The 26,197-nt window shown below is 40.3% G+C and overlaps 1 protein-coding gene across 1 annotated transcript; it reads left to right on the forward strand.

Moving 5' to 3' along the window:
* DKK3 (dickkopf WNT signaling pathway inhibitor 3) lies at window positions 1,115–24,450 on the forward strand. The gene is made up of 7 exons (XM_021400994.1): window positions 1,115–1,365; window positions 3,331–3,468; window positions 3,950–4,033; window positions 18,056–18,148; window positions 19,973–20,117; window positions 21,555–21,711; window positions 23,904–24,450. Exons 1-7 carry the CDS (start codon window positions 1,174–1,176, stop codon window positions 24,145–24,147), a joined length of 1,053 nt encoding a protein of 350 aa, XP_021256669.1. The 5' UTR covers window positions 1,115–1,173; the 3' UTR covers window positions 24,148–24,450.

Below are 26,197 nucleotides of genomic sequence, written 5' to 3' on the forward strand. Positions count from 1 at the left end.
TATTAAGCTGGTCTACATGAGTGAACTGGAAATCTAACCATACGGACAGAGGAATATGCTATCTAAACACATTCTTGCCACTGCAGAATTGTTTCACGTGTTGTATTTCCTACACTGGAATGGCATAAAGTTAATTTGCTAATTCCAAACACATTTTATTACTTAAATTTCATAGTTTGAGAAGTTTTCTTAAAAAAACCAAAACAAAAGAAAGCACTGTTGTACAGATACACTGAGATTTATGATGTCTCCAGAAGGAAACTTTCTGTGGCACTGAACAAAACTGATGTTAAGGGCCTGTTCCAACCTAACTAGTTCCACGTTCCCGTGATGCGCTGCAGCTGGAAGGCTGGTGGAAGGGTTTCCCTCTGGAGACATGAGGTCTAACCACCTCTGCTGCTCTCTGCAAGCACTCAAAACTGCAGCAAGCCTCCTCAGTCTGCGAACAACACTGGAATTTACACTGGTGATGACTGTAACAACCCATTTGCAGGACATTTGCAGAACATCCATTTTCTGCAAAAATACTTTGCTCACTATTACCTCTCCTCCAGGCTCCAGACTTAAATGAGGTGTATGGGACAGTTGTCTCTTGGCACCACACTGCTCCACCGTCTGTGGAATCCCTGGGGCGCAGCACGGAGAGGAAAAGTGGCATGGAGGCAGGGGAAGATGCACACAGGTACAAAATGACGATGCTGTCTGAATTTTTTTGGGAAACAAGTCTGAAAAGAAGCCATCGTGGAGAGCGAGGTGCTGGACAGGCAGATGCCGGGCGAATCAGCACTCGGAGAAGCGGCTGATGGAAGCGCTGGTAACAGCTGCTGAGAGACCTCGCTGGAGACGGGGAAGCAAAATACATAACGGAGATGTGAGGCGGCTTCCTCCATCCTCTTTGCATTAAACCTGTTCGAAAAACCAGCAGAAAGAAGGTCCGGGCCCTGAGGGGAAACCCACGGCGCTTTTTTACCTCAGCATCCCCCCGCGCCTCGCTCTGCTCGCGCTCTTCCCGCCCGTCCTTCCCGCTCCCCGGGGGCCGGGGGGCCGGGCCACGCCGAGGCGGGCGGGGGGCTGCGGGGCCGGCCCGGCGCTGAGGAGCCACCCGCCGCCGCCCCGCCTCTTCGCCGGCAGCCCGCAGCGGCGAGCGGCAGCGGCGGCTGAGGAGCCCCAGGGATGCGGCGGGGAGCGGGAGCGGGGCCGCGGCGGCGGCGGATGCTGCTGTTGTTGGTCGTGCTGGCGGCTCTGTGCCGCGCCGCGGCGGGCGGCGGCGGGCGGAGGAGGGCGGCCAGCCTGGGCGAGATGCTGCGGGAGGTGGAGGCGCTGATGGAGGACACGCAGCACAAGCTGCGCAACGCCGTGCAGGAGGTGAGCGGAGCGCGGCGGGGCGGGCGGCGATTCCTCTCAGCGCCCCGCACCGCCGGGCTGAGGGCCGCGCGCCCCCTCCTCGCGCGGCACAGCGCGCGCCTGAGGGGGGTCCCGGCTGCAGCCGAAGCGCTCTGCTGCGCCTCAGGCACCGCTTTCCCTCGCTTCCAGGCTTCCTTACCCTGCTCCTCGGCTCTCGCCCGCGGTCTGTGCTCGTTCCCGCCGGCTCTGGCCGCGCGCGCTGCGGGTGGCGCGAAGAAAAGCCCCGTGCCGCAGCGCGCGGGAGAGCCGTGAGGGAAAGCTGCGGGCAGGTGTCCGACCGGGCCCTAACGTGAGAGAAAACAGGACGTGGCAAGGGGAGCGGGGAGAGAAATGTTGGCGTTGTGTGGGGGATAAGGCGGGAGAGGTGATCCCCAACAAGGACCAAAAGACGTAAGGCAATCCTGAAGATGTATGCGGGGAAGCACCTTATTTTTAAGGTAATTCCATGTCTTGATGGCAAGTTACTTGCCCAGAATCGCACAGGACCTGCTTCTAAGCCGGGAACAAACGCCAGAGCCCAGCCGCTGCCTCGCATCGCAGGCACAACATTCGCTCCCGCATTCCTCTCGCTGCTGGGCTTTTTTTTCCATCACATTAAGATCTTTCCTTCCAAGCGCTCTCTTTCACTTAGAAAAGTTGCAGAGTCCAAAAATCCTTTTACTCACAATCCACTAGGGACACAGGCTTTTGTTTACTGTAATTAGATCATTTCTGACCCGTCACTGTTATCTGGGTGGCTGCTGGATAATTCTGCTCCAGTCATCCATCTCATGCAGCCTGTAAACACACAGAGACAGACCATATAAAAAAAGTATGCTTTGGAATGCAAAAGTTATGCTTAGTTATAAATAAGGACACAGAAAAAAATTCTGCCGATTTTACCATACCTACAGATAATGTTTATTCTGGATTGAGCAATGGTCTGCACACAGCACAAAGATGGATTCTCTGAGCTATGTGAGAGCAGATAGCATCTGTGTCTTCCTTACGGGAAGGTTACCTCAATTACTGAGCCAGTGCTTTGCAATTAGAGAGGTTTGCAACCGTCTTTTAAAGTAGCACCAAAAAGAGACATTTTGTCTTGGGAAAAATTCTGTTGTTCACCCTGGCTGAATTTATCATAGAATCATTAAGGTTGGAAAAGACCTCTGAAATCATGTAGTCCAACCACCCACCTTACCACCAACGTTGCCCACTACACAACGTCCCTCAGTGCCACATCCACGCGGTTCTTGAACACCCTCAGGGACAGTGACTCCACCACCTCCCTGGGCAGCCCATTCCAGTGTTTCAGAGAAGAAGTTTTTCCTAATTTGTTACAGAAATTGCAAATAACAAAAGTGAATAAACTTGCTCCGGGTCTGTAGTGTTTACAAGACTCTGCCCTTTTGTTGTGCTTACTCTGTTTTCTGATTCAGAGAGCATTCTCTCCACCTCTTCTGTGGCAAGTCTTCATCTGTCAAAGACAATGGGAACGGAAAGAGATAATTAAATTCAGGCTGTGTGCACCTATAGGACTCCTCTTGACTTTAAGGGGCTTTGGCTATGGCTCTGACCTGCTAGAATATTTTCTCCTCTTTGTCAGGTGGGAAAGACTGAAGTGTTTAATGTTTTTTCTGGGAAAAACAGAAAGCCTGTGCAGATACCAAATTGTCTCTAGTCTCACTTCTCCTCACAGGAATCTGACTTCAGCTCTACTATAAATGTCCAGAGCTAAGGGGTTTCACTCCCCTGCATTTCTGTAGTCCATGAAAAGATCTGCTGTGTTTGCTGTCTGAAAACAGCTGAGTAAGCACTCCCATACAGCGGGATCTATAGTAACAGCATCACACAATTAAACAGGGCATTACCGAGGGCTGGAAAAGAAATGTTACTTGTTCTCTTTTGTGTAATTGCTGCTAATATTCAGTTGGTTCCATTTGGCAGATGGAAGCTGAAGAGGAAGGGGCAAAAAAACTGTCAGAAGTAAACTTTGAAAACTTACCCCCCACCTACCATAATGAATCCAACACAGAAACCAGAATTGGTAATAAAACTGTTCAGACTCATCAAGAAATTGATAAGGTATGAGAAAATGTATATAACAAGGTGATCATCCTTATGACCTTTTCTTCAAAAGTAAAAATAATTTTGCATGTTTTGGGGGGAAATATGAGAATTTGAAGCACAAACTTTACTGACGATGACTACTTTGGGGTCTTACTGTATATTACTGGTTACTTTAGGGGCACGTATCATAAAAGTTTAGCGCAAAATAATTATTTTGAAGAGAAGTGCCTGCTAAAAATAGAACACAAGTAGGGAAATGACATAGATGATAAAAGAATGATCATCTCTCACTCATCTTCATTACAATGACATTTTAAATAGTTAAGGAGGTAGCTTGGTCATCTACTTTCCCCTCAAATAAGGTTTTTTATGTGAGTGCTTGAAAAATGGGGAAAAGGAGGGCTAATTTAATTATAGGAAAATATAGGTTTCAGAGTAACAAAGGACTATAATTAATAAATGCAATTTGATTTCTTGCCTTTTTTTGCTACATCAGGTTACAGATAACAGAACTGGATCGACGATTTTTTCTGAGACAATTATTACATCTATAAAGGATGGAGAAAACAAAAGAAATCATGTAAGTGAATACATATTTTCCTCTTGAAAGTTAGACAAGTCCTTTCAGTTCATAATTCTGAAGAAAGTGATACAGCTCGCTACTTGACATACCCATATTTCCAGATGGTGTAAAACACAGAAAGCCATTAGGTGTAAGCAGTCAGAATGGGTTTTGTTGTAATTTGGTTTTGGTTTTGACTAGTTTAATATAAGAATGCTATATTATAAACTGCAAGGAGAGATTCAACTTTGTGGCTGAGATGCTTAATCTGAATATTGAATTTGTCCATCAAATGTAAACATTGTACTCAAATAGCAAAATAGTTATACAGTGCTTTCCAGTGACTGTGAATAAACCTTTGGTACAGCAGTGCTACACGTATGCTTTTTGCTGTCCATGCTTTTGGTTTTCATAGAGAAATTGCTCAATAGGCTTTTAACACTTAGAAAATAACTCACAAGTTTTCTGTCTTGAGGAGTCAGCGGAAAAATATATACTTCTGTTTGCTTTTCAGCTTAGCCTTGTGGTGAGAGCTCTTTGTGAAATATCATTTTGGGGAGGGGGAGAGCAGAGGACAACTCCCCTTACCCCAGGAAGCATGATTGTTTAAAGGTTCACAAAGAAAATTAAAAGGTAAAGAATATTCTTTACCCAAGTCTTGCAATCACAGGTTCATTTGCTTAACAACAGAAATCTAGTAAGAAGTTCCTGTCCTAAACACAGGCTCAGGACCTTCCTGAAGTGACGAAGTGAACATATCAGATGATTTCACATTTTTGTATGAAAATAGTATAACACAAGAGGTTTGTGTAATTGTAGCTCTAAGTATTGATGGTCAGTTGAAAAGGGTGGATACTGACATTTTGTTCTGAGGATGGAAACGGTGATAGCAGAGGCCGTGAGGAGGTAGCCACTGCGAACCACACCTCTGTTCTGAAGCCATTCAGGTATCCTCCAGATTGGTGCTTTTAGGACAGCACTTTTGTTTTTATTTTCACTTCGCCAAATAAAAGAAATAGGCATGTGCTATCACACAAACTCAACTTTTATGCTTGTAGGGAAACTGAGTGCTAAAACCCAGACTTGCTTCATAGGTCCATTGTATAGGCCTGGTATGTGAAAGTTAATGATTTGCACAGCTCTTGCTCTTCAGGTACAAAATTGGGTGGTGAATATGAGAATTCATCAAACGCCTCAGCAAACAACCTACTGTATAATGTACGCTGTACACAATTACAGCAGTAATTAATAATAGTTGCAAACCCACAACCCTTAGTACGTATTTATACTCTGGGGCTTTGAATCCTGATGCAACAGCCTCACAGGTAGGTAGGGAAATAAGTGTCTTACGAACCATATGTGTTGGAGTGATAACTCCACATACTGACGAGTCAAATTCAGCACTGGAGAAGCAGCTTCATGGAAAATAAATTGTGCCTCCTTTTTAAACCACAGGGCCTGTGCTACACCTATATCCCTCTGCAAACAGGTACAAGTAAACATATCTATAATACAAATACATATATATGTATATACACATACATACAGTGGGGATACACTATTAGAAGAACATTAGGTATAATCTTTTCCCCTCTCCCACTCCCCTTCCTCCCTCAGACAGTATTTCTTTTTGACTTTGCATCACAAAGGTATTCTCCTTAGACTGTGTTTGTTGTTACTGAGTATTTTGGTGGTTAGAGGACTATCAGTATTTTAAGCCTCCAGAAGAAGAACAAGGCTGCGTGCCATTTCTGGCACCAAGACCCAGTTCTTGAGAGGTGCTGCATTATTTGGAGGCGCCACTTGCATTCCCAGACTAACATTCACTTTCTCAGATGTCAGTGAGGCCTGACAGTTACCAGCATAGATGTTAGGCTTCAATCCAGCAGGCAATAGGTAGCGTGTTTTTATGTCTGTGCAGGGTTTTACATTCACTTGATTTTAAGGTTTAAGGTTCAAATATTCTATAATTTACTTCCCTAGAGAACACAGCCTATCATCCAAATTAAAGTAGTAGCTCCAGTAGAAAACTCAGTAAATGCTGAGTACAGAACATAAAGTAACAGTGCTCTTTCTTATGAGGTGAAAATCAAAATGTTTTCTGGTTTGTTGACTACTTCTATTTCAATTGTGATACTATTAGCCTAACCAATGAAAAAGAAGCATGAAAAGTGAAAAATAAAAGGAAATAAAATTGGTACTGGTAAGATTTGCTGCACAAAGATTAGCTGCATTTCCTCTCAGTTGCACTCTGAGTAGTACTTCAGATAAACTCTCTCCTCTGACTCAAATCTATTGTACATAAGATTTTTTTCCTAGTCTGTATTCACCTGACGAATACAAATAGCAACCTTCTCTTTTTAGCAAGTATTTTTCTCCGTGAATCAAACTTTAATTAAAGTACATCTGGTTGCTTTCAGTTCTCTTTCTCAAAACAGGTTTTTAAATATGCTAGTATTAAGGGAGAGAATACCAGGGGACTGGAGGAGTATCATGCACTTATCAATGGGCTTTGGCACAATAAAAAGCATTCCTTTGGGCTTTGGAAACAGCAGCTCTTCAGCACACAGCTGCACCTCCTCATTAGTTAGAAAGTAAAGGTCACGTTGTGGGTTGTTTTTTGTAGGAGAGTAAAGGGAGGTGCTTCCAGTGCGGTTCCGTGTAAGGTGTTTGTTCTCTCTGTGGACAGATGGGTACGTGCCTGTATACACAGGTGTATTTGGCACCACCTTCTGCAAGCACAGCAGTTGATCAGTCATTTCAAACACTCAGACCCTTAGGACAGAAGCCCTGTGATACCGAGCTATTATTTCTGTGGTTAGAGTGCTATGTGGAACACTGTGGCTCTGAAAGTGAGGACAGTACCACTATGGAACTGCTTTTACGAGCTGATTTGATGCGTTCTGGAAGTAACTGTGTTTGTTGTTTTTATTGAATAATATGGCTTGACCCTGATGCGTGAATTTAAGGAAGAAACTGAAGAACAAAAGCTCCAGAGTCCTTAAGGTTTAGGTGTAGAGACAGAATAGGTAGCACCCCCGTTATAATGACCTTATTTAAAGTATTTGTAAGCCTTTAAGTAAGAGGTTTATCTTTACTCGGATAGTAAGAAATAGAAAATAATAACATAATTAATATTTAATTTCAGGGGTTCTAGTTCCCCAATCAGCTTGCAAGGTAGAGCTTTCTAGAGCAAAATCTGCTTTAAATGGCCAAGCTGTAGCACATCACAACCAAGCTTTCAGTTCCATGTGATTATACAGAACTGCTTGATTTCTTTTTGAGCTACTTATATATGATTTCCCTAAGCATGTTCTCAGCCACATATACAAGAGTTGCACTCTGAAATTCATACTGCTCCAAAGAGAGGAGTTCCTACCAGTGCTGAAATGAAAAGGAGCTTTGAAAATTGAGAAGGAAGCATTTGTGGAATGGAAATCGCCATTTGTTCATCAGTAGGACTGCAGGGGAGAGGCTGGTGGCAGAAATTTGAACATGCAGAATATTGCTGTTGATATCTGCCCCCTTTGGCATGTTAGTATCTCAAGGAAGATGCTTGTTTGGGCTTCCCAGTCCTCTTGATTTATTATTATTCTTTTTCTGTTCTAATTTTTGCAGAACTTCTAGTCCCTACTGACTTGCAGTTGACAACCTCAACCTATCATCAGACAAACTAAGTGCATTCTTGGGTTGAAATCCTGGTCTCTTTCTAGCCAAACATCCCATCATATCTAAATCTGGTAGTTTTTGTACACTGAATCATTCAGTTCATTTGCACTTTTAGTTTGCTCTTCTGTTAACCGCCCAGCCGACTTTGCTTTGCAAAAAATGCATGGATAGCATGCAATGGCAGTCATTTAAAAGGGGGAACTGTAGACAGGTTGTTAACCTGTCTGATGGCAGCAATCTGCCCATAGTCTTCAGCTGTTTGACTGGAAAAGACCTGAAGCAGCCAGGCAGACTGAAGGTAGTGTTGGGTTTTCTGAGCCCAGTTACTGCCAGAGTATTCTGATAGTGATCATGACAGGCCTGGATGGGGATACTGGTATACTGCTTTAAAACAAGCAAAGCCCTCTCCTGGCTTGTCTTGGACAGTCCGGGCTCATCAGCCAGACAGGGTTCAGATTCCCTGAACATTTTGCTGAAAGCCTCTTTTTTTTTTTTTCTCTTTTTAGAATATGAAGCTGAGGGGAAAGTGCAAATATAGCTTGTGAGGATAAGTAGCTTGTGTTTGTAGAAAAGGATGTGGAAATGGGTCCAAAGGGAGAGAGGATGTAGCAGCCTAAGATGAAAACAATGCACAATTAGCGTTTTGAATGGCTCCTGTTCACATATGCACCTGGAATACCTCTACACTACATAACTTGTTTGTAGAACAAGGGACATACCCCGCTTTCACTGAAAGGTGTAATGGAATGCACATATCCCTCAGTGTTCATATCTAATACCATAAGCACAAAATGATTCTTACCCATGCAAAAGGTATGAAGGAGTTTAGTTTAGTGCATGAATGACAGGATGGCCTTATTGTCAGCCAGGGTGTATCTCTAAGACCATAAGTTTTACTGATCATCTGATATTCACTGAACCATAGCCAAAAAAAATCTGATTATTAGCCTCAATGCACGGAAAGAGCTGTCATACAGAGTTTGAAAAACATGCGTGTTGCCTCTGTTCTTGCATGAAGAAACTTCTTCGAGGAAGAATGGTGGGGAAATTCTGTGATCAGCTGAGGTGTCAGAGGCTGATTCCACATCTTTTTGTACTGATCTTAGTCCATTCTGATCTGACATGTTTTCTGACAAACAAACCCCGTGTAGAAAGCTATGGGTCCACAGAGTATCAGGAATGGATAGTGTGCACAAACATAAGATGGTTTTGTAATACTATAAGGCTACAATGGCCATGATGTGAAGAAAAGTGAGACTGCAGTTTCCATGGATTCAGATATCATGCTTGGTGAACTTGAACAAACAAGCAAGTGTAAACAGCTGCTAGACCTTATCAGAGTGAAGAGAAGCAAGGTCCCTTTTGCTGAGAGATGGAGCAAACCAGGTGTTTTAGAAGAAAACACAACCACCAAAAGTCAGAGGAGGACAAAGATCATTATCATTTTTTTTTTTTTGCCTTAGATAGTGGCTCAGATTTATAGGAAAAGAACTGATGTAACAGCAAATGGGTTACTCTTAATTGAAGGCATCAAATGCTGCTTCCGTGAATTTACTTTCCTAGTAAAAAAAATTAAAAGAGTGATTAGGATTTCTTTCACATTTTCCTATGGTTCTAGCTGAAGAACTGCCTTATTGTTTTTTTTTTTTTTTTTCTGTCTGAACTCCTACCCTTTGAGTAGCTTAATAGTGAAGGGAGAAAGATTTTTTCTTGGAATAAATTTCTCCTCACAAAAAAAAACAAAACAAAAAAAAAACAAAAAAAACCAAAAACAAAAACAAACAAAAAAAAAAAACAAAAAAAACCAGCCATCCTATTATTATAACACAGTCACAGTGCCTAAAATTGTTCTAAGTGACGGTGTCAGTAAAAACACAACAGTAAATCAATGAGTTTACCCCTAGAAAGCTACAAATCAGATTTTCTCTTGAAGAGTCAGTGCCCATCCACTGCTGCACTGGTGTTCTCCTGAACACTACTGAAGAAATGCACCATTTCTACAACTTTCAGTATTCTTGTTCGTTGTGTGAATCTGACTTATCCAAAACTTTCCATCTGGAGGAGTTATGCATCAGGTTTAGTTAACTACTTCCTTGTTTGAATATGGCTTGCTAGAAATCTTCTGCAAACAAGCGATGGTGAGGGAGCAGTGTAAATCATAAGAGCAATTGTTTACCTTTTCCTTGGTTTTAGCACAGTCTTCTCATACCTAACACGTTGAGTTTAGGAAACAAAGGCTGTCAAAATGTCCTACAGACAAGTTTAAGTTGTAGGGAGATATAAAAACAAATCATCAGGAATGATTTCACTTTCTACTTCTATTAGATCTACCTATTGAACCTATGAGAAATTAAATGTGTGATTTTTTTGTTGTTTGTTTTCCTGTTTGTGTGAGGTAACAGAGTCAGGAAAGTAAGGCTTCTACATAGGCTGGAGACAGGTGTGAAGAGATTATGGTACAGACTGTCTTTAGACAGCAGAGGAAGTTCATCAGTATTATTTCTTCTGGACAGACATATGGAGCAAAAAATATATTTTTTTCCAGTGGTTTTGTTTTATATAGTTTAGTTCACTGGCTCTAGCAGTTTTAGCTGAAACCATGTTATCCAATTAAGCAGTAAGTTTTAGCTTTTATAATAGCAACATGTAACAAAGGTTTTAGAAAATACAGGCTGCTTTGTCATATGTAAGGTGGCCAGGATGTTGGCTCAGTAAAACTTAATTGCATATACAATAAGCCTAAGCTTTTCCTAACCTTTTCCTGGGCAATAGATTAATCAAAATCACTAGAACTACTTTGGCTTACCCAAACATGAGTAGGAGGAGAAAAAATGCATATGACCTGTGATTGCTTGGCCTTCTATACAGAGTGAGCACCTGCCTGGCCTCATGAGTGACTACGTCACTTTGATAGTGCTGAGGAAGACCAAACCAGTGAACTCAGGAGTTACCGCATCACGGCGGTTTGTCACTGAAGCTTACAGGGCGAATCCCCCTCCATCTTTTCTACCTGTCCAAATTCTTAACTTTATAACAAGTCTACACCTTCCAACAAGTGACATATCATGATGTATTGTAACTGGTGAAAAGATTTTTGGAATGGGAGTTTCAGATTTGTTTACACCCTGTTCTGTGAATTTATATCAGATGCGGAATCCCTGAAACTCGTTCCCTTAGAAAGCCCCCTCATCCTAGGGGGAGGAAGAAGCATCTTACAGCATGCTGACAGACTCCCATCCCAGTGTCAGGTCACGGATAATCTTAGTGGGCTTCCTGAGTCCAAGATATATCAGAGACCTCAGCAAGGGAGCTCCATCCTTAGGCAGACATTAATCTCATCTCTTCTCAAAATCCTTCAGCACTGGAGATAATTTAGTCCAATGCTTTTCTACGCTCACTATAAAGTCTCTATTGCTGTAATTTAAACCCATTCTTCTATCTACAGCTCATAGAAAATACATTATTCCCTTTCCTCTATGGTAACAGCAGCTATCCACACAGTCAATTCTGTTATAGGCAAAATCCACTGCCGATGAATTCTTATCCATGTATTTCTGTTCTAGTATTATCTTTGGCTGCTACCTTAAACATAGTAAGTAAGTTTTTTGAAACCGTAAGCTACTGAGAATGTGTCTCACATAAGAGCAAGGCACATAAGATTCAGGGTTTGAAATAAGTTCTGTAATGGACTGGGTACAGACTGACATCTTATTCTCAGTGTTCTCCTCTTAACTGAGTGATTAAGATCAGCAAGGTGATACTGAGTACAGATTTCCTGTTCTGTAGTGTTCCTCACTGTGCACAGATGTTTCACATCCTTGCTGTGTACAGCTACTCTGGATTGTTTTTATAAATTTTCAAAATTTACATAGCTTGGTAGTGAATCATGGAAACTTTGTGGCTGCCAATTGTAGAGAGAAGAGACGCCTACATAGAAATTCCATTTCAAAATGCACCATTTAATGAGGGCTGTATCTCTATATGGTTAACTGACTACTTAGGAATAATGTCACTATAGAACTTTGTAGCACAGTTTTACAGCGTTTCTGTAACTGTTACTATGTCAGAAGACATTTAGAATAAAACCAAGATCTTATAGACCACTAGGCTTTAGACAGATTGTTTGTTTATCAGAAGTCAAAGAACTGTTGTTCTTACATTAATAGAGCCACAGGTAGGGACCTTTTTCTATTAAGACTATTTATTGCAAAATCATTAAGAGAATTTCTTGTATATACATGGATCAATATTTTAACCTCATTTGATAATCTCAAACGATGTGAAAAAGTTTTCTTAACATGAAACGATTAAATGTGGAGCACACAGCTATTGGTTTTGGGTCTCAAATTCTCTAACTTCAGAATATTCCTTCTCTTGTCTAATTATAGAGCCCCTGTATATTTACAAAGAAAAAAGAATAATGGAGTGAGTGAGTAGCATGGCACTGAGTAGCAGGAAGGCCTAAGGGAAGATTTTGTTGGAATTCTACCATCTTGCCTTGCCTACGGTACACCTGAGAAACAAGAGAAAAGCACAGAAATGTCATGCTATAACCTGTCCTGCCTGCTCTAGGGCAAGCGTGTGGGCTGAGAAGAGAGCTCTGCTATTGCAGACAGCTACTGCAATATGGAGCCCTACATACATAAAAGGCCACACAAATATGCACACACCGACTTCTGCACTTCTGCTCCTTTCTTCGGTGGACACATCTGAGTTTTCAAAGTTAATTCACCACTAGATTACGATTTGTATTATTTTTTCTGACAAATTTGAATAGTTCTCTTGATATGTCTCCTCTGGTAACACTGCAAAATAGATTGAAATTAGTACTTTACATTGTCTTCTACTTAGGAGCATTTGCAGAGACTGTATTTAGTCTTGCCAGGATAAGATTATTATATTGCTTACTGAGAAGAACATAAGAGAGGGAGAAAAACAAAGCAAATACTTCTGCACTTGACCTGCCATGAAATTGTTACATGGTTTTAACCGTGAATGAGCAGAACATGATCTGACAGAGCATCCTGGCATTGCTTTTCTCAGTATCCCAAGGCATTTTTCAGGAATTTCTGATTTTTTTGCTTTTGAATGTAGTTTCTTTTTTCTCTGAAGTCTGCGCTCATTGAAGCTGCAGATACTACGGTATTTTATTTTATTTCTGACCTGAAATATTAAAAGCAGAAGGGTTTGGTCTGTAACAGGATCGCTGTATTTGTGCTGAGAGTAAGTAGATGAAACAGAAAGCTCTGGACTTCTTACATTAGTTTTGGTGGCAGGCAGTTTATGGACAGAAATGGACAGTAGCTGTGCTGGTTGCTTTTGGTACCTTAAGTCAAGCTCAGATGCCTTTGTGTAGTGTGCACATCTGTCATGTGCACATACTTCATGTTCATTTATATTGTATCACGTAGAGAGCCAGAGATTTTGTCCTATTAAAATGTTGTTTTCTTGAAAGCAGAAAAGGAAAAGGGTGAGATTAGTTGTATTGCGAAGTTCAAGGCAGAACTGAGGGAACGGATTCTTTTTTATTACTTTTGATCTCAGAAGTCACATTCCTCTTGAACAGCCACATAAACAGACGTCTTTCCCACACTGCTCTGGGATGTGATTAATACCATAATTTGCAACTCACGTCTGATCTTTTTAGTATGTCTTTTTAACAGTAGTCCTTGTTTTTATGAGCACCATGTACTTGGCAGGACAGCAGCAAGATATTTGCTCTGCTGGAAAGTATTACAGAGGTTTTGAGATATTTCAAGGCAAATTAATTCGTATCTCAATAAATATGAATGCATTATGTGCTCTGTCTAGACAACTAAGAGATTAGGAACTGGAACACTACCGCAATTCCAATTCTGGTGCAGTTTCCATAAGACAATATTCCGTTATGTGTATTTCTGACATTTTTCTAATATACGCAATACATGTAGGATATAAAATAGTTTTTTAAAATATTTTTTCCTTACTACTCAGCAGCTTTTGCCATCTGTTGGAGTAATGGAGACCAGCCCAATGTGAAGTGGCTTGTAGAAGTTAAAATAAAAACAAGAAGGGGATATGCAAACACAAAAGTAACCATTAACTCTTAGAAGTGCCAAATGCTAAGAAATGCCAGTTTCAACACGAGCAAGTGCTTTTGTTGGAGCACTTCAGCTACGGTTAAAAATACGTCACCTCACAGATACAATCTGGTGAGCCCTGGGACTAGTTGGGAAGGATCTTTAGCTACCATTTTTGGATGATAACGATGAATTCTATGTTGAAGAGGTAGCTTATATTAGGAGCTTTTTAGAAACTCGTAAAGGGGCTTTTTGTTTACAGAAGCTTTTGGAGTGTGGTTGTCATAGTAGAATGTAAGAGGCGCTGTCACACATTATCCAGGTTGTACCAAAATTCTTTCTATGCTTGCTGAACCAACTGTCTTTTGAGCTTTGCTTCCCTTGTGCAACTCCTGGCAAAACTTCATTACCTTTCCGGTATCAGTGATCTTTATCTCTTTATGGCTTATGAATTTGAAAACCAGAGAGGTTTAGGAATGAAATCTTTGACAAAATAGGCTGTTTTAGCTTACAGTGCCAAGGCTAAAAAAAAAAAAAAAGCCTGCCTCTCCTTTTTCTGAGTCTCAAAAGATTCGCAATCACAAACTGCAACTGGATCAAAAAAAGCCAGCAAAGTAGGCCATACGGCTTACAAAGAGAGGAAAAAAATATTTCTCCCATTTGAATCCCACTGATGTTCTCATGTCAGAGCAGTCAGTGCACGGCTATGAGTTTCTCTGCTACTGTTGCATCTGCACAGGAATGTTTTCTGTTCCACATGCTCCCCCCAAACCTTAGTGGTCTGTTAAATGCATCAGCCGCCACTGAAAGTATGAATAGAGTCAAAAGCAGCTTCTTCCTCTGCTTTGGGTACTAAGTTAAAGTGTCAAGAACCTGGAAGGAAAGCATAGCTTATTCCAGGTAGTCATTTGCCTGTCCTAGACAAATATTAGCCGAAGATACGAAGAGTGAAGGGAGAATTTAGTATAAAATTATCTTTGAGGAGGGACTTCTTGGCAGAATGTGGGAGGGAGGGTGAGTTGTGAGAGGGAATAGACCAGCTAAATGTCACTTTTTAATTTAAAACCAATGGTTCTGTTTTTAAAGTCAGTATCAGAATTGTCATGTAAAATCAGAATATTATAGTCTATGCTTATGGTGTTAAAAAACATGTAGTTAATTAGGAATTTAGGGGGAAAAAAAAGCAAAGTGAAATGAACATGATTTCAGTACGTAACATATCACCAGCAGATGGGATTGCTGAGGTTTCCGTAGTGAGGAGCAGAAACCAGATAAACACTGCAAATAAAAGAGAGTTTCTACAAGAAAGCAGATTATCTCTAGCCTTGTAGTTCTGCTTTCATAATTTCAAATGGAGCATCCTTTGCTTCTCTCTCTTTATTCTTAGTGTGTTATATGGGCAGAGGATAACGTGATCCAAACCACAGCTGGCTGCACTCCACCAGTCAAAGACAGTCTGCCTAAATAGCCTATATTCCCTTCTAGGTTAAAGGCACGTTAGTGGTGAGGTGTAAAGATTGTTGTACCCGACTGAAAGGAAACTTTTTTCTTCTCTGCCTTTCTGTGCACTTGTACACACTCAACAGGAAGGAAAATACCCTTGTCAAAGCCAGTTACACCACTTCTCACACTCAGGCATCTGTTTCGGATTGCTGGTAGTTGAATTACAACCACACTTCACTATCAGTGCCATCAGTCAATTTTTAAAATCTCAAATGTGGAGACTAATCATTTCTTAAGAAAGAAAATGACAGCATTGGCATAATCTGCCAAAGACAAGAAAATTGAGTTTTCTTTCAGCAGCAGTTGTTTCAAGAGTCTAACTCAAACACAAGGAACCTTTTCCATGAATTTCAGTATTTTGTTCTTTTTCTTTTTTCTTCTCTGTGGGTTTTGGAACAGATTCTAAACCCCAAATTGCTTTCAGGTGTTGCTGGACATTCACTGTAAGATACAATATCATGTTCTCCGACCTGGCTTCTATTGTGTGTGGATACTAGTCACTCATTAATGAACAGGCAATCCTGCTTTCACTCTGCATTATTATTCAGCACTTCTCAAAGAGCGTATTCCTTTGCTGCTAGGTTAAATGAACTGTGATAACATCTTAAGGGATTTCAGACACATATATATCACTAAAAGTGTAGCTAATTCTGTCTTTAAGATGTCTGCTCAGCTTCTATGCTCCGTTGCATGTCAGAAGCCACGCTCCCTCTCCTCCGTCTACACACCATTGCCCCTGCAAAAACAAAGTGTTCTGGAAAATACCTCACTTTGCAGGATTCCAGAAAGACATGGGATTGTTCAGAGTCCATTGCAGCTGAAGATGATGCTCTGTTTTGTTTCTTATGTAGCAACTGTTGAGTCTCAAAGTAGTCTGATCAGAAAAGGCCCGCAGCCTGGTTAAAAAGAATTAAAAAAAAGAGGAACGGTCACACGTGCAGACCCATGCACAAGGATTACTGGGTGCTTTACACTGACTATGGATTATAAAATCTGAGCAAAAGAAGCTGGTTTGGAGTGTGGCACAAATTTTCACAGCTTTAAGAAAGTCTACGAAAACGAGCTTTTTTCACACCAGGAAAGGAAACTGTGAAGGGATTTTTTCCCCAGCTGAAAACCTCATGAAAACTGGGGTCTAAACTGGTGGGATATGATTCGATAAGGAGGGGAAAAGGCCTCTGAAAAGGGATTCATTAGCACAAGAGAAAGCAGCAACTGGAGAACTGCAACCTAGCTGTTAGGTGGTTTTAGAGGTAGAGAGAGGGTTATTCCGTAAGCTCAAAAATAATTATGGCACGATTTCTCCTCTGTGGAAAGGGACATTTGGAAAAACTGACTACGCAGACCTGGCTGTTTGCCTGAAAGTGGATGTAACGGGAAAGAAATAGTATAGTTCATTCTGAGTACGGCTTATACAAGGGGATTCATAAAAGAAGCTAACAAATCAGCACATAGAAAATTGGCCAGAAAGAATATGAAAGCTGAGGAGGAGAAGTGGCTAACTGCTAACTTGGAACCACAAAAATTTAAAGATACTATATAACATCAGGCTTTTGACCCATCTGATTATGGAGCAGCACAAAAGCAAACAAGCAGAACGCGCTATTACCGTGCTGGAAGCTGCGAAAGCATTATGCTGATTTATAGCAGCCTAAACCCAGTCATACTAACCTCTTAAAACAGCTGAAATGACTGCTTCTTAACTAGAAACATACAACTCAAATGTAACTTTACTGACTTGAAAATTATCAGACTGCTCTCCGCTCCTGTTCATGGTAATCAACCATTTGAAAACATCTCAGATGGCCTAAATGGGTAACTGAGACAAAGGATGCTTCTCTCATGCTCGTCCCCCACAGTGTAAGGAGCTCTCACAGAGCTGAACATGGGGAAGATATGAAGACTGTGGAGGTGTTTAGTCTTACAGTCGTTACAGTAATTTAAGAGCTTCACTTACACTTCTTTCTGAACTAATTCTCAGCCCAGTTGATCATAGAGAAACAAAGCCCAACTGGGAAGGGGGAGGAAGAAGTCTGTAGTTTGGGGGAAATTATCTTAAAAAAGTGAAATAAAAGTTGAGAAAAAACCTTAAATAAAGGTTTTCTGCTCTAAGAAGTGAGATTAACACCAACAGACAGTTAAGCATTTTCTTCAGAGAATTTGGGGAGTTAGTTATTTATTATTTTGCATCGACTAGTAACAAAAAGATAGCATCAGCCTTTAGGATGGTACAAACCAGGGATGGATGGAGTCCCCACGTGCTTAGGGAAATGAGCCATGCTGCCGAGGTTCTGAGGTCAGCACTAACGTTGCTGGGGAAGAAGAGCTTAAAACTACACGGCCTAGGATCAAGCAGGTTGTTGCAGAACATTCTCTGACAGAGCATAATGATACTCTTGGCTGCAGCTGCTGGAGTGCAGCCTCTTTCCTTTGGTCTCGTCTCATTTTAAAAGACAGTAAATAATGAATCATGATTAAACTCTAATGTAAGTAAAATAGCTTGATTGCAAATGTCTTAATGTCTTCAGGTTGTTTGCTCTTGTTGCCTTTTCCCCACTAAATAACAGAACAACGACAGAATTAATTTTCTTGAGGTTACTGGTATTAATAATTTATACAAGTGAAGCCACTTAATGCTCTGCAGCCACAGTGTTCTGTTACAGAACGAGGATTGTATGAAGAACCAAAGACAGCTTTTTTTTTTTTTTGATTCCCAAATATGAAATACAATCAATCAAGGCCTGGTATTTCAGGAAGATGTATGGTTTCCTGTCATAGTGGTAAACTACACTCCTATCCTTTTCTTCAGGAGTGTATCATTGATGAAGACTGTGAAACGGGAAAATATTGCCAGTTCTCCACCTTTGAATACAAGTGTCAGCCCTGTAAAACCCAGCATACAGTAAGTCTTGAAACGATCTGTGATTTTATGGAGTCTTTAAAAACTTACTACGTGAGTTATTATTGTTAATGTCAACACATTAAAGCTGCTACTTAACAAGACGCACAGCTTTCTGTTAACACAACTAAGTTACAAGGTTTTTGTTCTAATAAGCTTTTGAAGCTGTACTCTACTCCTCCTTGTTAGGTTGCCTAAGGACAGCATAAACTAGTGCACTGTAGATAGCCAGAAGAATGGGCAAAGAGAGAGCAAGCTCTTAAGGCTCAGCTGACAGCTGGTCATTTCTAGCTTTTGATTCTCGGAGCAGCAGTCTGAACTCTTCCCTGCACTTCCCACTTGTGCAGTGCTGTAGTGCAACTGTCACCATAAATGATCCCCTTGCATCATTTACCTTATTTGAATCCTTGAACCTAAGGGAGCAGTAAATCCCTGCCTTTTCAGTTGAGAAATGTTCTTGGCAATAGCTATGGCTGTTAAATTATCTCCTGCAGGTGACAGTGCCTCAGAAATTCTGGCTTCATCTGTGGTGAAAATTCAATTTACAAGCAGTCTATTGAAAAAGGGCTTTATCTAAATGCCGCTTTTCACCAATGTTCTGCTTATGGCCTTTCATGTAACAAATGTTCTTCAAAGCATTTGCAGGCCATTGAATTTACAACTAAGCAAATCTTACAGTAAAATTATGTAATCAGTTGGATTATGAAAATATTTCCTGAAATTATGTAAATACCTAACTGATAATTTCAAGGAGCTGTCTTGGCTACAGTGGATTCAAAGCTTGCTCAAGTTGAAGGCCTGAATTATAAGCTCTTGTCATTAAGAAAGGCCTACTTTTCTATGCACTGCTCAGTAGAGCAACTGTAGCACAAAGTAGAAGTCTGGTCCTAGCTACTACGCTCCAGTTGCAAAGTGAGGTCAGACTAAAGGTGGCTGGATCAGCTCCCTGACCTGAACCCCCCCACCCCCCATTACAAAATACCTTTCTTCATAATTAGCAGTGCAGTCCTACTTCTTGCCCTGGGTTAAGTACCTCCTGTGGGACTCACTGGCAAAGAAATTCTGATTTTGTATGGCTGCCCAGACAGGGCTTTACACAGACAGAAAAAAGCTGTGAAAATGCTGACCTACTAGGAATCTTAGATTATAATCAAAAACCTAAAAAAAGAAACAAAACATCACAGTGCTTTTACTGGCTTGATTTATTAGGTGTGTATAGTTGAAACACTGGGACAACTGTCATTCAAAGCTGTGTTCAGCTAGAGATTTGCACTTCTGATTTTCACAGTTTTTTTTTTTTTCCCAAAGAGATATTTTTGTAAGATTCTTGGATACAAATGGAGTCTAGTTCTTATTATAACTAAAAATTGGATTTTGCTAAGATTTTTTTTCATTGCTCTTTCAAAAGAATCCTTCTGAACCAACTGTAAATGGTGGACAGCATTTAGCAGTGGAAAAAAAAAATCAGTAATATTTTCCACTGTTTATGTTTCATTTATAATTTTTCTTGATGACAAAATGCTGTCCTTAAGTACAGGACACTGCAGGATGTCTGGCTACCGATCAATTTTCATGAATATGCTGAAAAAAACAACTCAGATTTTGTAGGATTGAAAGAATGAAAGTACAGAAGGGGTGCTACTACTCTGATGCGGACATGCCTAACTAGCAAATTGGGAATTCTGTTTAAACAGTTGCATCCGTACGTTTAAAGCAAATCTACGCAGCTGTCTTCAGAAGCAAGGTCTAAATCTGTGCTCAGTTGTCTGCTGATGTCGGAAATTAGTGCTAGTGACAGTTTTGTCATCTGCTTTTTCCATTTGCAAGCATTGCTCACGGGATGTTGAATGCTGTGGAGACCAGCTCTGTGTTTGGGGCGAGTGCAGGAAAGCCACTTCAAGAGGAGAAAATGGCACCATTTGTGAGAACCAACATGACTGCAACCCAGGAACGTGCTGTGCTTTTCAGAAAGGTACATGAGTTTTGCTTTTTATCCTACTCATTTTATAATGCGGTATTAAAATTCAGCTCTTTTGCTCAGGTGAAGTGGTTAGACATTTTGGGCCCAGGTCGTGCATTGCGTTAGCTTCATTACAAAAGCTTTAATCAAATTTGGAGCAAGAAACAGCCTGACAGAGGTGCATAATAGTGAAAGAAATGCATAGTGCACGTTAGAGTGGAACAGCATGAGAAGCACAAAAATCTACTGCTTCAAAAGAAAGACTCGGTTATTTAGAAGTAGCAGAGTTCTGTGTCAGATTTTCACTCAGTATAGCAAAAATAGAATTTTAAATGTATGAAAGAAATCAATGAGATTACTGAAAGTAGGTTTTTCTTCCCATCAGGAAGCAGACCAGTCAGACTACAGCTATACTTCATACTTGTAAGCTTGATACAAGCCTTGTAGGGCACAGCACTATGCAGTGCTGACTGGACAGAAGTGTGGAATGATGTTCCAGATTATGTTGTCAGTCTACACTGAAACATGAAGCTTGACTTATAAGAGAAAGGAAAGAGAACAAGATACCAGAGCTGACATTAGTCCTAAATCCTGCCTAGGCAGGGACCAGCTTCTGTTACTGTTTTCTGCCTACTGGTTCTTCACAGCTTTTAACCTAGTTCACCTGAATTACTAACAGGATATAATTCTAAATCTCTTTCTACTCCAGGTACATACATCAATATATTGCTTTTTTTTTTTTCCCTGATCCTTGCTTAAGAACAGCAGATGATTTTGTACCTTCCCTGAGAGTTGGCATGCCTGCCCCCTCAGCCTCCTGGTGGATCAGGCTGCTAGGGCTTTTCAGGAGAAGTTCATTTGAAACACCAAATCTAAAGCCAAATGGATCTGTTCAGCATTTCCATGATAATTTAGAGTATTAAATAGTGAACTTCTAATGTTAACTAAGTTTGGTTTCAGCAAGTTTCAGAGCAGTTTTGGCTTTGTGAGTTATCTTCCTAAAATATTTACAGGTTTTGACAAGGTTTATCAGAGATTTCTTTGTAATCTCTGATCCCAAAATGAGAAAGACAGACCACTCACTATAAATTCCTATTACTTCTTTCATGTAGGACTTCAAATCATAGCATCAGTTTTGAAATTAGGAGCTGGTAAGTCGTGTACATATGTATATACATTGTGCGTGTATACATGGACCAAGCCCATTACAAAATAACTCTAAACTCTCCACACTTTATTCTGCCTTACCACAAGAAGTATAAACTTAGAATGTGTTACTCCCATCTAGTGGAATGAACATTGATTTATGGCTCCCTAATCTGTAAGGGGACTTAAAAAGACATCAAGACTGTTTTTTTTCCTATCTTGTACATATATTAAAGATTAGGTCATCTCAGTTTAGCAGGCAGCTAACAACTTCTCATAAAATTCATCCACTCTGGCATGCAGAACTACTGTTTCCCGTGTGCACTCCATTACCTGAAGAAGGCGAACCTTGCCATGATCCTTCAAACAGACTTCTCAACCTGATCACCTGGGACCTGGAACCTGATGGAGTACTAGAGCGATGCCCATGTGCAAGTGGCTTGATCTGCCAACCTCAGAGGTAAAGATCATAACACCAGCAAGGAAAGTGCTTGAGATTTTCTTGCGTTTCTCTAATAGAGACAGAACTTGCTGACCCTTTCACACTACAGAGTATTTTGATGGCTTTTCTCATCACTAGTTTTCAAACTGTTTCAGACTTAGTGCTTTGTCCTATACAGGAGTGCCTGAGTTTGGCAAAGGCTTATTCCTCAAGTGAATTAAGTCTGTGCATCAGGCTTCTACTGCACTTTAATTAAAAAAGTACTACCAGATGTTTAGTTAATCAAGTATCATTCCAATTTCATTCTTCATGCACAGCTCTCATCCAGCAATTTTGTCAGACTAGGCTTCTACTGGATGTTTCACTTGCTTACATTACATACATACAAGATATTTTAGACATTCAGTAGGAATAAACAGGCGTATTTTTGTACTATATATATACTTCAGCTTCACAGAAGGTCATTTCAAACACGGCAAAAAAATCTGACTTTGCTAATGTTTTCCTTCAGTTTCAAACTAGCCTGAGAAGCCAGTTTCTCCACAACTTAAAATCTGCAGTTCAGATTTCAAACACTTCATACTGTGCAGACCTCTTCAGTACCTTTATGAGTTTCATGGAATACAAAACAGACTGACTCCGTATTTTTCTGCTAGAAGCTAAACCTTTTCATGTATCATGGCTTTCATCATTCTTTAAAAGGAGAGTTATCTGCATTACCAGCAATTTCATTAGGAGAAAAGGAAACCACTGAGGTTTTGCACTAAAAACATTTTTGGAAGACTTACAGGTTACCTGTAAAATAATAAGCTCTTCAAGTTTGTTGCCACACTGCTATTTTTGTTCTATTAACTTTTAACAAGACAGCAAAGCTGTGATAGAAATGTAAGTTATAGGTAGGTTAATCTTTTCTTCTTTCGGTGCACAACTCCTTCTACTTTCTATGCACGAGAAACAGCTGGATAGTAACGTTACATGCACGTAATCTAAGGAAGCAAGCAGAACTGATTCCATCCATTCAGCACAGGAATTTCAGTTAATGTGCAAGTACCATTAATCTCAGTGAAGGTTTGTCAGCAGACACTACACCTAGGAAGAACGTGTCAGGTAAGGATACCAAAAAACAGAAAGCAATTAGGAAGTGAATTAAATGGAACCATCCAGCAATAGCCACAACTATCCGTTTACGGTTATCACAAATACAGAAATACTGTGCATACCACCTGCCAATGTCTCCCACGGACAGCAAGATAATGCTGATTCTGTGAACTTAAATGGTGAATTCAGAGAATGTATTTTTATTAAGACAGCCCCATCTCTGCTTTAAACAACTCTTGGCTGAATATTATTAGTAACTGATAAATGCACTGAAAATACTAGATTACTAGTCCTAGAGAACATGGATAGTCTTCCCAGAAATGAAAGTCTCAGAGCGCCTAAAAAGCAAAACACACAACTAAAAAAGTACACAAAATAAGCTTAAAGAACATCTTTAGTTCATTTACCCTTGGTTGCCAGTGAGAGAGACTGCAGCTTTAAGCACTTGTCTGTTGCGAGGTACCTGGCACACGTAGTCGTCACCTTGCAGTCTGAAACAGGGACGTGTGACTGTGCTGTCCCATGCAGTGCAAAGTAGATGCACAGTGATCAAGTTCTATTCCTCCACCAACAAGTCTAAATCATTACTGCTCCCTTTATAAGTTCCCTGCATCACAGGTGGGACATCTGCTTGCAAGCAACCAGAGCCACTTTTCAAAACAGCAGCAAATACACCTACAGGTCTATTCAGATCCAAATAGATAATGCTCAGTTTTCTCAACTTTACGGTTTCATGACAAACACTGTCTTCTGCATTTCTTTTAAGCCAGAAAATCTTACCTTAGTATTACATTAACAAAAAGGATGAACCATGATTGATTCTGACAGAGGGGCCAGACTGCGCTGACGTCCACTGCCATCTTGTGTCCTAATATTAAACACGCTTTGCTGTTAGCAGCTTGGTTCTCGCTCTGCTTGTAGAAAACTCTCAACTTTCCAGCAGTGAAGAATGTAACAATCAGATGTTTCTAAGGTCATCTATGGTGGACCTGACAATTTCATATAGCTAGTGTGCTTTCAGGTGAGCCGGATATTATGAATTTTATTAAGAACTAGCAAAAAGAACATGAGAAGATGTACTATATGACCAGATGTCTTTCTTTTTCCAACAGCCACAGTACTACATCTGTGTGTGAACTGTCCTCCAATGAAACCAGAAATAATGAAAAAGAAGATCCCTTAAACATGGATGAGATGCCATTTATCAGTTTAATACCCAGAGATATTCTTTCTGATTATGAAGAAAGTAGTGTCATTCAGGAAGTGCGTAAAGAATTAGAAAGTCTGGAGGACCAAGCAGGTGTGAAGTCTGAGCATGACCCAGCTCACGACCTATTTCTGGGAGATGAAATATGAAGTTCAAACACCAGACAGTTTTAGTTAGTTCAAGAAATTTTTGTCTAGTGTCTTGCTTACATAAACCCTTAACAGATATTGCTGGATAGAAGTGCAATAAACATCATCTTCATCGAGCACCTGTTTTCATGCACCAAACCTGCATGTTCAAATTGATGTGGAATTCATTCCATCTTTGGACCAAACCTTCCATCAAAGACAAATGAGAAAGGTATCACTATTTCCTTCAAATTAATACTTTCCCTTGTACAGCAGAAATAAACGTATCAGTACTTGTACTCATTAAAAAACACATTAAGCATACATAATCTCAAGTTATTAGTGACTACAGAAACAACTAAGTATTTCCTGTACACAATTTTTTTTTTTTCTGGAGTAAGAACCACTTTATACTGCTTCAGTCACCAATCTTCAGCAATTTTTTTTTTGGAAATATGATAGTTGAAGCTGCAACATACAGATTTTGGGTGTCACATCACTCGTATCACACACACTGTGGGAGGAAAGATGGAAAGAAGGGACGCTTACCCTTTTTGATGAATATACCCAGAGCTTCTTTCTTCTTTTTCTTTGATGTATAATGGAGGTCATCTGTCCAGCATCAAACTTCAAAATAAGAACTGCTGTTCCATAGCTAGAGAGTATCCCTTAAGTTTTGCACTTCCATATAGAATGGTCCTTGCATTCTTCCATTGCATAGGGTTCATTCTATTAGGAAAGTAGTCCACAGCATTTTACACGTAAATAACAAATGGTGTTTACATACATATATGCACATAAGAGCAGCTGGCTTCTATACAGGAGTTTTCAACTTGACTGTTCAGGGCTTTGTCCCTCACTGACAAAATGAAGTATTAACAACTGCAGAACAGCTAAATGGGCTAAGTACAAAGCATATAGATTTTATTTTCTACACAGAATAAGTATTATATACATACATGTATAGGAGCATAGCTGCAGCTACAAGAAAGCTATGCCTTGTAACTAAATACAGTGCCACATTGGCAGTATTCTGCACTCTATGAACGTACCCTCTAGGGTAATCCCAATTAAGGGTTCTATACACTATATTCCATCACTTAGCCTTGGGAGATACAGAAGCAGCAAACACAAATTCATTATTTCAGCTGAACAGTAAGACAACCTAAATAGCTTCTTGTTCATGTTTAGAATCATGCTTCTCCCTCTTGACCGTCTATATCTAGAGAAGACTTTTTAAGAAGTGGTTACTGTTTTTAATATACTTCATAGGTATTAATCTGTGTTACAAAATGTGAATATTAGCGTTACCATTTTAACAAGTCATTGACCTAAGAAATCAATATTAAACTAGAGTAAAATCTGATCCATCTATTTCCCTGACACTCAGACATCTCAACTGTTTGCTACAATGGTTCTTCCACTGTTAATGATTTTTAGGAGCATGGATTTCACCATCTACTATTGGACATGCTGAAAGATGTCATGAGGCTCCAGCCTCCTAATCTTTCTTAGAGCTTCTTCCCAAATAGCATCCCCTACGGCTTGTGGCTAATCTGAACAGCAAGTACCAATAAATTAATGAGCAGTTACTGATGGCACTGCTAGCCTTCAAGACTCTCACCACTTCGGGTCTATAAAAAATTTCCGTAAAAGTCTCCGTACTTTAGAGACAATTCATCTATACAACAAAAAGAAATTAAATTTCATTGTAATTTCCCTGGTCTAAAATAGCACTTCAAGAGAGCAAGGACTACCCATAAATATTATCCTACTTAAGAAGGATAACATAATTTTCCCTTCAAGTTTCCCACTGCCTCAGTCCCTAAAAATATGTGTTACTATTAATCAAATCTCTGCAGAACTAATTTAATTAGAAACTCAAGGGTCTTTTGTTTCTTTAAAACCCACACAGTCGAACTCAAAACTATTAGAACGTAAAACAAATGCTGAAAAGTCTCCCCAAACAATCCAGAATATATTCCAATATACTTACGCAGAAGCAAGTTCACCACTGAACAGGAAATCATTACGAGGATGCCCCTCGGTCCTCCATCCAGATTTTTATCAA

This window comes from Numida meleagris, chromosome 6 (assembly GCF_002078875.1).
Source record: "Numida meleagris isolate 19003 breed g44 Domestic line chromosome 6, NumMel1.0, whole genome shotgun sequence".
Lineage (NCBI taxonomy): Eukaryota > Metazoa > Chordata > Aves > Galliformes > Numididae > Numida > Numida meleagris.